The sequence below is a fragment of the Chrysochloris asiatica genome, unplaced genomic scaffold (assembly GCF_000296735.1).
Source record: "Chrysochloris asiatica unplaced genomic scaffold, ChrAsi1.0 scaffold00056, whole genome shotgun sequence".
Lineage (NCBI taxonomy): Eukaryota > Metazoa > Chordata > Mammalia > Afrosoricida > Chrysochloridae > Chrysochloris > Chrysochloris asiatica.
The window spans coordinates 12,482,703-12,497,802 of NW_006408574.1; the positions used below are offsets into that span (position 1 = coordinate 12,482,703).

General features: G+C 42.8%; 1 protein-coding gene across 1 annotated transcript in view; it reads left to right on the plus strand.

The window, feature by feature from the left end:
- The window catches only part of KDM4C (lysine (K)-specific demethylase 4C), a 314,090-nt gene that overhangs the window by 200,816 nt on the left and 98,174 nt on the right, over positions 1-15,100 (plus strand). The window contains exons 15-16 of the mRNA XM_006863764.1: positions 2,997-3,052; positions 5,308-5,416. Coding sequence (XP_006863826.1) covers positions 2,997-3,052; positions 5,308-5,416 — 165 coding nt within the window. The remainder of the gene's footprint in view (positions 1-2,996; positions 3,053-5,307; positions 5,417-15,100) is intronic.

A 15,100-nucleotide genomic window follows, 5' to 3' on the forward strand; every position in this document is an offset into this window, starting at 1 on the left:
ATATGAGGTTATTGAAAATACCTTGGCTTGCATCAGGTGCACCTTATTTCCTCAAGCTGACATCTAGAACTATCTTAACAACTCACATATTCACAACTTGTATTTTCTGATTTAAACATTAAAGTTACAGCTCGTTCTTGATTTGTGAAACTGGGTATCTTTCCCCTATTTTACTCTGACAATTCCAATCTGTCCTTAAATTTACCTAATGGCGTCAACATTTCTAGTACCATATTTTTCCATTTGTAGAATTTTGATGTTTAAAATATTTTCTGTTTCTTTGCATCACATCACATGCATGTTCTCCGTCTTTTCCACTGGATACGTTAGCATTTTGAACAATCTTATTTTGAAGTCCTTGTCTGATAATTCCAATATCTAAACCATCTCTGTATTTGATTTTATTGATTATTCTTCTCTTGACCAAAAATCATATTTTCTTGCTTTTTTAGTGCCTCATGTAATTTTTCTTTCATTATGTTTTGGGCATTTAAAGCCTGTTGTTGCTAAGTGCCATCAAGTTGGTTCCAACTCACAGCGACCCTGCACAGGGTTTCTGAGGAGTGGCTGGTGGGTTTGAACCACTGACCTTGTGATTCAAACTGATCTTGCAGTCCAGTGTTTATTCTGCAGTGCCACCTCTTTCTCTGGCTGTTGTTGTTGTTGTTGTTAAGTACCGTGGAGTCGGTTCTGACAGATAGTGACCCTGCACAGGGTTACCGAGGCTGTAAATCTTTCGGGAGCAGAATGCCTCATCTTTCTCCTGCAGAACTGCTGGTAGTTTCGAACTGCTGACCTTAAGGTTGGCAGCCCGACTCGTAACCACTACGCTACCAGAGCTCCTTCTTTTTCTGGTAGGCTCGTAGAATAGGATCGGTAACAGCAGTCTGATTTGTAAGAGCTGGGTCTGAGTTTTGTTACCACGTTAGTTTGATTCAACCATATCTGATTTCAAATGTTTTGCTGGTGGGGTGAGACCTTTCCGTTCATCAGGCTCTGTCATCTGAGAACTCTGGTGACTCTGGAGGTCCCAGTGTTTCACTCATGGCTGAGTTGTTCACTGTTAGGACAAGGGAAGAGGCTTGTCCCACTTTAGTGCCCAGTTGCATGGGCTTTGAGTTCTTGGAGCAGTTTCTCTTCTCATCCTCAGGGGTGGGGGCTGGCGGGAGACAATCCACTTATTCTGAATCTTAGAAGTATGATTCCAGAAAGTTCTCCCTCAAGTTCGTAATTTCCTTGCATTCCCCTTTTGAGCTGAGTTTCTAATGGATTCAGATTAATGCACACTGGGAGTCTTGAGCAGTCACCCAGGAAATTTCACATCAGTAGGCCAAGAGAGACACTGCAGACCCACAGAATCCTTGGATATTGTCCTGATGCTTTGCCTGTCTGCGTCTCCTCAACAAATGACAGAGAATGTGAACTTTCCTCCTTGTTTGGGTATTAATCTCCTCAGAGAAATCCCGCAATGAAGTTTGACACCCCATTATTACCAGTAGATATAAGTTAGAGAGATTTTTATAAAGCTCGGTGAAACTGTCAAAATTAGTTAAGGGAGAGTAGGGTAAGGAAATTTTATATCTACAGCTTGGAGGAGGCCAAAAAAAAAAAAAGGAAGGAAAAATCCAGGAGAAAGCCTCTGAGTAAGTTTTAAATGTATGAATGCAGCAATCTGGGAGTATAATCTTGAAGTAAAAAATGAAAAGAAATTCCTTAGGCATTTAAGGCAAACAGTTCTAGGGCTAAAGGAGGCTTTCTTTCTGTTTTTTTTTTTTTTTTCTGGAACCTTTTGCTACGTGGATCTGGAGAATTAATTCAGGAAATCTCTTAGCGATAGTTGTAGCAGTGAATGGCACTTCAGAGAGGTACAGCATACACTAACCCACTGCGTGCGAACGTACCAAGCAAGATAAAACGTCAGTGGGGAAGATCAAGGAAAACATTTCATGGGCTGGTTTCTACGGTGCACAGCCTGGGTTGGTCAGAACAATGTTTGCAGCACTTCAGAGCTTGTTACAGTATTTTATTTGCAAAATATCTTTAAAAACTAGCCCCTTGCTTATCCTTGCTAGAACCCCTTTGCTCAACCATCTGCATACAAGAATGGATTCCCAGAGCAAAGGAGAACACTCAGATTGGCATTGCATTCTAGTTGTGACAGGTCCAGATTGCCAGTGAGTTCTGCTCCAAAATCTGCTGTGAAGTGGAACTTGTATGTAAGTTGGAACATTTAGGCATGTGCATATCTTAGTATAAAGCGTGTACCTTTCTACGCACACAAAACATTAGAGAAGACATCCGTAGCATAAATAATACAGTAATAATGTTTTGATGCACCTCGCAAAATGACAGTTTGTTATGACAAACCATTGAAATGTGTCCCAGATTTTAAATATAATAATTTCATATTTCAAGTATGATATAACCATAGAACATATAATTTAATATACTTTTTAATATAATGCAAGGAGGATCCCATAAATTAACGGGAAAATTTCATTATGTTTTAATTCCATTTTCCCACAAACTTTTTGGAAGCTGTCTTGTATAGTAATGTAAATATTATTTTCAATATAATCTACTGTAATATGGAGTTGGTGTATCACATGAGACTGTACGTAAGCCCGACATTGGTGCCCGGATGCTGCCTACACGTGTTTCTCCAGGCTGCAAAATGCTAGGACACACCACTGCGGATTGCTGAGCTCTGTGTCAGAGCCTCTCCCCAGAGACAGCACTTGAAATGACTTGAGGAGAGTGAGGCTCCCACCTGGGAGACCTGCGTCTTCAGAGTATTTGTAGGGGTCCCTTCACCTGCCCAACCTCTTACTTTTCTTGCTCCTTCTAGACTGCTCATCGGTAGGAGAGGCTTCTTGTTCTAAGTCTGGATGGTCTCCATTTAAAAATAAGATTTTAATGTTTGTGTGCATTTTTAGGTAAGCAGTCTTGGCTTCTGTTAGATTGGTCTCATGACTGGTTGGTACTTTCTCTCCTAGGAATGCTGCCTCTGCAATTTGAGAGGAGGTGCTCTCAAGCCAACAAAGAACAATAGGTAAGTACTGCATTGACGGTGTGGTATTTCATTCACTGTGACTTTCTTCCATGTAGCCTATAAACCCTCTGAATGACAGTTGGCTTTACCTCCTGTGGTCACACGCAGTGTGCCAAAGCTTTGGCCGAGTCTGAGGTTGGGTGACTGCATGTATCTTCAAGACCATGACAGCACTTTCACCTCTGCTGGGCGAGGGGGAGGCTAAGTCTTGCTTCTGTTCTAAGTCTTTGACACCTTGGAATAGCCCCGCTTTTAGTAATGAACAGACTTTTGAAAATGAAGGTAGCCAGTCTTATCTAGGCCCCATTAAAATCCTAGAGTTTCTTAAGATGCTATTAGAATCCCAGTCACCTAATAAAAGCAAGAGGTGACCGAAAACCATAAAATCTGTTATCTTGAGGTAGAGTACATCCATCAGAGCCAGACATTTCAAAACACTCAGTAAATGAGCAAGAGAGTGTGCGCATGAAGGTAGAAAGATGGAGAGAGACGTGGATTTTGAAGATTCGCAGCAGGCAGATGGAAAGTGTGAAGAGTCTCGAAAGAGTTGTATGTGAATATGAAAGATAATCTGGCTCTTGTGAAGACTGGCATTGAAATTTATTTTTGAGTGAATTTTATTTTTATTCTCATGACCCACTTTTAATTTTGAACCAGTCCTACTACAGGCCCCTTTGGAAATAGAGACATCTGGAACATGGTTTAGGCAGAGGGCCCAGGCTGATACTCAGGGACCAGCTCCTCCAGCCCAAGAGAAATTCTGGGTTTGACCCACATACAATTTTGTAAATTTGGATCCAAAGTTGAAAGATTTATAGATTTTGCACAGAAGAATCCAGATTTTCTTCTTTACTTGAAAAACAAGTGTGCATCTCCCCATGGCCATCACCAGTTGGCATGAGGGGCAGGACTAGGCCAGAATCCATATCCCCATTGTACCCTGCCTGGGCATTGGTACAATGTTAGCATAATTATGTATATTCTAGGGGGCTGCAAATAGTCCATGGAAGAATTCCATAGTTTTAAAATTCCATTTGTCCATGAACTTTTTGTAGTTCCCTCCCCCCTTCGTATGCTTGCTTCAGATTCTTTACCAAGAGTGTAAAGGCATTTATCGTGTGTGTACAGGCTTAATCTCAGAACCATGTTTCCCCTCAGCTTTGGATCTGCATTCTTCTCCACCGGATGGGCTTGGCACCACATTTGAAAGTGGAGACTAGTTTTAGTGTGCCACACTAAAGCCTGTGGCCTTTGTAGAGATGGAGATGGACACAAGCTCGCAGCCTACCATGAGCTAGAACCCCACCAAGCAGTGTCTCCGGCAGCATTATGACTTTCATTTAGATAAGAGCGAATGTCCTGATGGTCTTGATGCTTTAGTGGTTCTGTTTTGTGGTCCTTAAAAGCAAGACAGAGTTCTGAGGTTTTTGAATGAAAAGCTGGACTTCGTCTTAAAAACCAGGTTGTTTGATTTGGTAATTCTTTCAAGGGCTTATCAAGCCTCATAAGTGTATTATATTATTGATTTGGGGCATAAGATTTATGAGAACCTTGATAATGTTCTCCGGGAAGTTGTCAGTTCTCTGAAGCATTTCAGAATTTGCAAGATGTTGGGTTTTAAAAGTAGGAAATGAGGGAACAAGTTAGATTGCATTTGTTCCTGTCTCTGGGCTTCTCTGATTATGAGTCTATGGCAGTGAAAAACAATGGAAGATGTGGTCAGCTTGAATCTCCCTTTAAAAGTATTTTGTTATTTGAACTAGCTTGTTTTATGACATTTATAGTTCGTAAAAAGTACTATGTGCTTGTCTAGTATACACTTATTATTAATTGAACTAATTTTTTGCCACATAATGATGAGCATAATTATATTAAGCACCGTGTGTTTTTCACCAAGTAAAACGGAAAACTTCTATTTCAGTGTTTTGTAGATGAAGATAGATAACCAAGGAGGCTTCAGAAAGTTTGTGGGAAAATCCTATTATCTTTTAATTCCATTTTCCCCCACACTGTTTGAAGCTTGGTTGCATCCTTGGTCTTTACCTAGTTTTTCATGTCAGGGGTGACCAGGTGTGGCAGTGAGTTGGTCCAGGAGAATTAAGGATCAGAAATTCTGTTTGTTATGAATATAGGCCTCGGGTTTTCTTTCTCACGTTTCTGTTTTCCGACACCGGGAGTTGACGTCACTAGTTTGAAGCACGAGGGTGTGGGAGTTTAGGAACGTTTGTTGATGTTTCATGTCTCTTTTTCTATAGGTGGGCCCATGTCATGTGTGCTATTGCGATCCCAGAAGTACGATTCACTAATGTCCCCGAAAGGACACAGATAGATGTAGGCAAAATCCCTTTACAGAGGTTAAAATTGGTGAGTGGCCAAGTTTCTTTTTTTTTTTACTCTCATAAATTAGAGCTGATGTCAAGTTCTGGATTTTCCTTTTACCAATGTATATTTCCCAAGGTAATTGTATCCCTAGCTTCATTTGATTATTTTATCCTTATTTTCCATAAGCCTAAATTTATTCACTCATATAGATCCTTTTCCGATTATATTGTTAGTCTGCATGTATCCTTCCTACGTTCTGTTTGAAATGAGGCAGAACATTAATGCATTTCCTGGATTCACGTGGACTTGAAAACGATGGGATATCTGGAGAAATTTGTCAGCAACGAATGGGCTTCGTCTCCTCAACACGATTTGAATGGTTTGATTTCTCTCTCTTGCCTCTCTTTGGTTGGTCTTGGCTTTGCAAAATGTTTCTAATCTTCTCTTCAGCACTAAGAGACTTTCAGAGAAAATATAAAAGCATTTACTATTATTACCAAGGGATTTTTCTCATGGATGAATAGATCATTTAGCAAACTCTCTAACCGATGATTTTCTGACCTGCCTAGGCACTTGTATGAAAATCTTCCTGCTGACTCCTTTTGTGTTTCTTACTGAAAAATGGGTGTTTCAAGACCTTCACGTTAAAGTAACCTTGAATTCTGAGCCAGCACGCCATTAGTTCCAGCCCTTCTGGTTTGTGTTCTGCGGGAATTTCCCCTAAAGTTAGACTCTGGAGCTTGTCTTACAGGTGAACTTCATCTGGAATTCCTTCAGTCCTTGTCATTTTTAACTTCACTCTGGAACATTCCAGGCAGTGCACCTACAACTTGGTCTCCCAATTATTGTTTGTTTTGTTACTGGTCTTGCCCGCTCTATGGAGTTGGGCGAGCAGCTTAGGGGGTCTGTCTCAGTAACTCAGCATCCATCCAGTTGCCTTTGTTTTCAGACACGTGTACACGAACATTGTCATTTCTCATCTGAGTTTCATGTTGTTGGGAAGTACGGGTCCTTTCCTTGGAGCTGGTGGTTCCTGTTGGCTGCTAGGGAGAGTGGGTGCAGCACGCTCCAGACATGGGAATCAAAGTTTGTGAACGACGATGGGAGTGATGCAGTCCACCGCTCAGAGGTCCCAGTGTCTCTCTGGAGGGCTGAGAAAATAAGACAGTTGTTCAGTTCCTGGACTTCCCCAGGAAGCTTGAAGTCTTATCCCTTAGCCACAGACTCAAAAGTAAACAGAAGACAACGAACAATATACGCCAGAATTAGGACTGCCTTAGGCTGGGTCTCCTAGAGAAGCAAACCCAGCAAAGCTTATATGTGTATTTATGTTGTTAGGTGCCAGCAAGACAGTTAGTAACCGTGTGCATAGCAGAACCAAGTACTGCCCGGCCATACACCATCCTCACTGTTACTGTCACACGTGAACCCATTGTTTTTTTTTTCCGTGTCAGTACGCCTTGTTGGGGCTTTTCACTGACCTTCCACTTTACCAAGATTGATGTCTCTCCAGATACTGGTCCAGATAACGTGACCAAAATATGAAAGACAAAGCCTCGCCACCCTGGCTTCTAAGGAACATTCTGGCTGTACTTCTCTTCCAGCACGGATTTGCTGGTTCTTTTGACAGTCCTTGGTATTTTTAATACGCTTCAACACCATAATTCATCTGCATCGATTCCTCGGTGGTTTTCTTTACTCACTGTCCAATTTATGCTTGCCTATGAGATGATGATGGGTATGTAGATGGAGAAATGCTTCATGCACTTGTAGAACCTGGTAAGTTCCAAGTCCATGGTCAGATGTCAGGCTGGAGGTTTCTCCTGACTTATAGAGAGAGCTACAGGTCTGACGGGCCCAAGATCAGCAGCACAACGGTAGCCCCTGGCTGCAGAGGTGAATGGATCCCAGGTTGGGAGGTAAGATGGCAGCTTTCTGATGACTCCCAGGGCTGGCAGGCAATGTGGCTGCTGCCTCCAGCCCTAAGAGCCAGAGGTCAGATGACCAGCCAGATGCAGAGTTTTGTCACCAAGTGTCCACATCTATTGGAGACAGACCATGGCCCTTAAGGACAGTCCCTTTCAGTTGACTGGCAGATCCTAACACATGTCATTGTGGGGAGAAGGGCTATATGCCATGGCCACCAACCACAGAGAGTCATGGCCCAGCCGGGCTGACACACAACGTCAGTATCACAAGGACTGTGAGAAAGATGCTCAAACCATGTTGTGTTGGAGAATTTAATGTGGTTCTGGGAGGAATACTAATATGTGTGACGTTTTCATTTGTAAACTGTTGTTCTTTGGGGGAAGATTCACAGAGCAAATCAGTGTCCACTCAGTAATTCACGCACACTTCGAGGCAGGTTGTTGATTGTAAGCCCCACGATGTAACTTCATCATCCCACGTCCTCCACGTGTCCCCATTCCCACCCTTCTTTGTTCCTAAGCCTTCTGAACTTTGCCCTTGGGCAAATGCTGCCCTTTTGATCTCAAGTAGTTGATTCTAAGATGTGCGTACTCCACTAATGGGATTGCTGCTCTCACAGACTTGTCTGAAACTTGATCCATGAGAGCGAATTCAGTTCAGACTTGAAGAGGAAAGAGGGATAGTCTCAAAGTTCCACCACTGGTCTTGTCTACTCTGGAGCTGGGTGTGCTGTTTGGGGTCTCTCTCAGTAACTCAGCATCCATCCAACTGCCGTGTTTCAGACAAGTGAACATGAACATGATCATTTCTCATCTTAGTTTGTTTCATGGTGCTGAAAAGTATGCGCCCGTTCCTGGGAGCTGGTGGTTGCTGTTGGTTCTCCGAGCAGTAAGCCTGTTTTGTTTTGTTTTATGATTTTGAGTTTTGAGGCCGGACACCATCCCATCTAATTCTTCTGATCTCAGAGTTGTGGAGGCTGATGCAGATGTGGGGTCCATTGAACTCACTGTTGCCACCACGCTCTGAGGGCTGATTTCCATGCGCCGCACAGAGAATGAGTGACTGTTAATCTCAGCGCTTCTCTCTATAAGGGCCGTGCTCGGTGATTCTTCTCCAGCAATGTCTCCTTCATGATTTACGCACACCCACCGTACTCCACGTTAGTTTAACGTACAGTGATGCTGGAAACTGTCCACTGATGTATCAAGTACCAACAGGAACACCCACAACAGACAGGGTTCAGTGGAGCTTCCAGACTAAGACAGACTAGGAAAATGGATTAGACGGTCCACTGCTGAGGAATTAGCCCTCGAAAACCTTCTGAATAGCAGTGGAATATGAGTCTACTACTGCAAGATGAGGTCCTAATGTTGGAAGGCTCTTAAAGAATCCACTGAGGAATAACGGACTCCTCAAAGCAGAGTCAACTTTAATGATGTGGATGGATCCAACCTTCGGAATCTTCATTTGCTGATGGGGCACAACCCAGAATGAGAACAAACAGCTGCAAACATCCATTGGTAATCGGAATGTGGATGTAGGAAGTATTAATCCAAGAAAATTGAAGTTTATCAAAAATGAAATGGACTTCCAGGAGCGCAAACAAATTTGTCTTGGAAGAAGTGCAGCCAGAATGCTCCTCACAAGTGAACATGGCGAGACTTAATCTAAGTGGAGAACACTTGCCCTGTAAGGTGTCTGAGGTTGTATATCTTTAGAGAAGCGGAGCGCTACGTCTTTCTCCTGCTGTCTGGTTGGTAGGCTTGAACCCTCTACCTTTCGGTTAGCAGTGGATTTGCTTTAAGACACCACTAGGGCTATTAATCATCAAAGTAACGGTGGTAAATTCATATGATGTGTACTGCAATACAAGCTTAGCATACCTATGGCATATGCATGTATTGTTATTGTTAAGGTGCCGTCGAGTCAGTACCGACTCATAGCGACCCTATGCACAACAGAACAAAACACTGCCCAGTCCTGGGCCAACCTCATAATTGTTGCCATGCTTGAGCCCATTGATGCTGCCACTTTACTAGTCCATCTCGCTGGGGGTCTTCCAATTTTACTCTGACCCTCCACCTTACCAAACATGATATCCTTCTCTAGTGACTGGTCACTCCTGACAATATGTCTGAAGTATGAGAGACGAAGTTTGGCCATCCTGGCCTCCAAGGAGCACTCTGGCTGCACTTCCAACACAGATCTTTGGTTCTTTTGGCAGCCCATGACACTTTCAATATTCTCCTCCAACACCATAACTCAAGAGCATCAATTCTTCTGTGGTCTTCCTTATTCACTGTCCAGCTTTTGCATGCATATGAGGTGATTGAAAATAGCATGACTTGGGTCAGGTGCATCTTAGTATGCATGTATACTGCATGATATAAGGTATGAGTTCCTTAGTTCCTTCACTGGTAATGTGGGATTTTATCAAAAAGCGTAGCTGGGACTCATGGAGCCTGTGAGTCACCCACATATCACCTGCCCTGTTGGCTGCATCTTCTGCTTTTGGACCCCCTGCTCAATTGGAGGCTGTTTATAAAAGTAACAAGGGGACTGTGACTCTCTCCACAATGCCCACTAGGTGGTGCTGCTGTACCAGGTTTACACGTGGCCCTTAAGCCAACTCCCTTGGCAAGAGCCAAAACTGAGTCCTGCCCACACTGGCAGGTGTGTGTGTGCATGTGCGCTCGCTGAGTTGCATGCTGGGATGCTGTAGCTCAAGGGATGGTAACAGCACCATGAAAAGTGCATTCAAAGGACTGAATTCCATAGGGTGAATTTTTAGTTCGTTTATTTTCATTTAGTCCTATAAAAGAGTGCTTTCCTTTGGGGCAAGTTTGTGTTTTTCTGTATAAGTCATAAGAAACACTGGTAACCACTAGAAACTGCAGGTTTAAAGAATGACTGGGGTGGCAAATATGAGCTTAAAATCTCTTCCAAAGTATGAAAGCTTTACAGATGCGTTTTAAAAACTCATTATGATCAACAACCTTTCTAGAAGTTGGAATAGTGGGGTCTGTGCAGTGAGATTTGAATCTTTTGGCAACACTGTTGCTAATCATTTATTCATTGGTGAAACCTGCAGCTTTTGAAAAACATCCTTGAAAGCTTTTTTTGTCCATGAAGATATTTTTGTGAAGGGTGTAGGAGAAATTTTTTTTTTACTATAGCAGATTCTGATTCTTAATATAATGACCAGTTAAGGCAAAGGGAAAAAGACAGCAAGTGAAACCACCCTTCTCAGTGCCCTCTTGTGGATTATTCCCATCCTCAAATGAAATGCATTCTTTGCACACCCTTTCATTCATCTACCCACTTTGTTTGATACTATCACGGGGGTGATCTCTCCTCATCAGATAATAAGATAACCAACAACCGGAAACTTCTTTCCCGGACACTCATATTCTTTTATTTCGGTGGCAGATTGTTTTTACTACTTTAACAGTTTGTAAACAAATGAAACGATCTGTTTTTCTGGGAGCCTGGAGGTTCTGTAGGAAAGATACTGTATGTACTGCTAACTGTAAGGTTGGTTGTATAAACTCACTAGTTGCTTTGTGGGAGAAAGATACGGCTTTTCAGCTTCCGAAAAGATTTAACAGCCTTGGGAACCTTGTGCAGGATGGCTTTGCGTTGGAATTAACGCGATGGCAATGAGTGTTTTCATTTACCCTGGTTTCTGTTTATTTTTCTTTAACATTGAACTATAGCGTAGGGTAAGTCAGTTCAAATCCATCAGATGCTCCTTGGAAACCATACACAGGGTTGCTGTGAGTTAGAACCTAATTGCTGGCTTGAAACAACAACCGCCACCACTATGCCATTGGTTGTTAAGTATAGGAGTTCTAAGGAGCAGGCTGCTGAGTTTGAACCACCAACCTTGCAGTTCAAACCTTGCAGTTCAAACCTCATTAACTCACAGCACCACACCAGGACTCCAGCCACCACTATGTCAAGGGTTAATTAGTAAAGTAATTAACCCACTAAAAAGTAGTACCCTTGCCATCTAAATGCATGAGTCATCGTGTTACATGGAAAGGAAGGCTGAAAGGTGCTGGAAAGGGGCTTAAAGATAAACACAAAACAAAACCATAGCCTTTGTGTCTATATGGACTCACTGTGACCCGGCAGCACAGAATGGAACTGTCCCAGAGGTGTCCAGCGCTGTCATCTCCAGGGAATCGCCCTGTCACATCTCTGTGCTGTGGAGCCGTAGGTGAGTTCAAACTGCCAACCTTTCTGTTGTCGGTTAAGCGCTTAACCACAGTCCGTTTCTCCCACGAACTTTCTGAAGCTGTTTTGTTTAGAACTATCATTCAGAACTGACCAGCTGCTCCTAGGAAACCCTGTACAGGGTCTCTATGAGTTGAAATCAACTCTCTGGCACTTAACAACAATCCTTCAGAAAGAAGAAAACAGTAGATCGGTCAGTAAACATCAACACAAAGTCTTCAGATGATTCATAATTAGATTATAAAATTTAAGGGGAGAACATTTTTTACAACCCATCCAAAGGAGTAAAAAAGCATACATTTCATGGATTTGTTGTAATTGTATTATACTAATCACATTACATTTACAGTATTGCATGCATTGATCACTTCCCAAAGGTGAAATGAAACATCTGTGGAATTTTATTTGTTTTTTGTAAATAAAGCAAACAGAAGGACAATTAAACTATTTTGGAAAATATCAGAAGCTCCTTTCTCTGACCGCTGGTTTTAAACATTCATCCTCTTTGGAGAGGAATCTTTCCAATAGGAATGCTTTGGGAAGTATTAAGTTCTAAGTTGTGTCTGTCAATGCAGATGGTGCCTCATCTTGGTTGATGTCATTGGGGAACAGTAGGGACTTGGCATTGAACATTGGACCCAGAAAGGTGTGTCCTCAGGGCTGACGTGTGCTGCCTTTGGTTCCCACGTCCCCAGACCTTCTGTGACTACATTTGAAAGCCTGTTTCTGAAATCAAATCACTGATGTTGCTCCCAGGCCTTTGATGACTTCAGATGTGTATTTGACAAGTGAAACCCCCAGTACAGACAAAAACATTCTTTAAGTGAAGAACGTGGTTTTGAAAAGGAATTTGCTCCACAATGACCAAGCTGCAAGCTTTTCCACTCAAGTCTAGCTGAGACCACCCTCTTCTGCTGAGAAGCCTCCATCCATCCACTTTAAAATTTACACCTGAAGGCAAATCATAGTGAACTGGAAAGGCAATGATTATAGTTTTGAAAGGTGCATCATTTTTGAAAATACAGTGGTTTCACGATGGTATTCCATCTGAAGAATTGAATCAAGGGGGTAAAAATATAGTCAGGATTTCCTGCATCTCAGCAGACAGTTCTGGTCCTTCCAGGAGGGACTCACATCATAAGATGTCTTGAATATGAAACATCGGCTACTGAGCGATTGGGACGGGGTTCTGTCCTGCGTCCTGAACGAGCATTCTGAGTCCATTTAGTTAATGTTACGGCAACGCTCGAGAGCTCCTTTGCTCTCTCCCCAGAGGAACCAGGGCTGTGTCTGACAGGACCTCTACTAATGCATTTTGGGAAATGTAAAGACATATTGATTATCTGTCATCGCTTGAGAAGAAAAAGGATGCCAGATAAAGGCAGTCAGGCGTGTCGTTCTGCCCCACGTTAACTCATGGTCTGAATTATGCACTTGCTCAGTTATTTTTTCAAGACCAAGAGAAATTCTAGGAAAATCATAAACATGGACACCAATAAGTAAGTTTATTGGTTAAGCAGAATTGAAGATGACTTTGCTTTAATTTGCAGATGACATAAGTGTGGTGTAAGCCCCCCAAACTAAACCCACTGCTATCGAGTTGATGCTGATTCATAGCCACCCACTGGAGGATTTCCAAGACAGTAATTTTTTTTTTTTAAATAAGTTTTTATTGTGAGGTTTACATGGAAGAATATCAGTTTTACATTCATCCTATCGTATTTCATTTCATTGCAATGATTACAATCCCCTCCATGCATCATCAAATAACCAAAGGGTACACTACACAGGCCTGCCCCCCCGGCCATCAGCACACAGCCCCCCCCTCCCTCCCCAGCCACTCCATCTGTCCACGTCATCATCTCTGTCTCTGTCCCTCGTGTCTCTGCCTCTCTGGGTAGGATCCCACTCTCTGCTCTTCTCACTTGATGGTCCCAGGGACCTCTGCTCCTGGGCAGCAAAATCAATCACTCCCCTTTTGTCAAAAAAACCCCAAAACATCTACCTCTATAATTCCTACCCTCACAGACAGTCCTGATGGCAATTATTCACTATTGTACCACAAGAGTCTTATCCCCATTTCCTTTCGCCAGCCTGGTCCCAAAAGATTGGAAATCATTCAGTGGTGATTCTACCTTCCCCCGCTCTATTTGGAACTAGGCTCCCTCTTGAAAACTTGTAAGCCAGTCACTTCTAGCCTTTATAGACTCCCCACCCCATTTTGGGTAGCCAGTGTCTAAGTTGTCCATCCCTAAGGCAGTACATCTTGACAGAAGTGGACCGCCTCATCTCTTTCCTGAAGAATGGCTGGTGGTTTTGAACTACTGACCTTGAGGTTAGCAGCTCAAAGCCTAATCCATAGTACCACCAAGGCTCCTTAATTGTGGCATGTTGTTGTTGTTGTTAAGTGCTATTGAGTCTGTTCTGACTCATAGCGACTCCATGTGGGGTTTCCGAGGAGTAGCTGGTGGATTTGAACTGCTGACCTTGTGATTCACAGTCCAGCACCACATCAGGAGCCCTAATTCCCTGGGTGGTATACATGGAACACGTTTGGCTGCTAACCTAAACATGTTGGCGATTCCAGCCTACCTAGTAGCACGTGAGAGAAACGCCTGGATATCTCCTGCCATAAAGATGAGTCAAGGATAGCCGACCGAGCAGTTCTCTGGAACACACGACAGCCTGGTAGTGTAGTGGGTTACGCATTGGAATGCTAACTGCAAGGTCAGTAGTTTGAATCTGTTAACTGCTCAGTGGGAGAAAGATGAAGCTTTCTTCTCCCATAAAAATATATAGCCTCAGAAGCCCTGTTCTAGGTCACTGTGAATCGGAACCAACCTAAAGATATACACCCCTACCACATGGGTCATCATGAGTCAGAACGGATTCAACAACAGGTGTTGTCCTGTTATTTAATAAGCTCAGGATAGTATCTGGCAATATCACAAAAATTTGAGGATTTGGACATACATATGCTCCCAGTTTTGAACGGTTTTTAAAAATAAGTGTGGCGGTGGTGTGCCGTCGACCGTGGTGTGCCGTTGACCGTGGTGTGCCGTCGACAGTGGTGTGCCGTCGAGTCGGTCCCAACACCTAGTGATCCTGTAGAGGGTTTCTGAGTTAGTAAATCTTTGCTGGGACAGCAAGTCTCATCTTTCTTCCAAGGAGTGCCTGGTAGATTTGAACTGCTGACTTCATGGTTTGCAGCCCAACGTATAACCAGTATGCTACCAGGACTCCTTAAAAAGAAGTGTCCTACACAGAAATGTGCATTAGTATTTGTGTAACACTTGACTGCCACGAGGAGTTGCTGCAGGGATTTGATTCTATTGCAAGCTGTCAAATTTGTATATTGCTGTAATACCAAACCATATAATCTTTTGAGTAAAATGGAAAATGTCAGATGGGCATGAGTACAGATAATATACTTTCTGAAGGCTGTAGATGTCTATAGGAGAAAATGTGTAAATGCATGAAATGTTATCTTGTTACTATGGATTTTTCTTTATCTGCTGTGAGGAAAAACTGTGAGGCAAAGGGAAATTGATTGGGGCC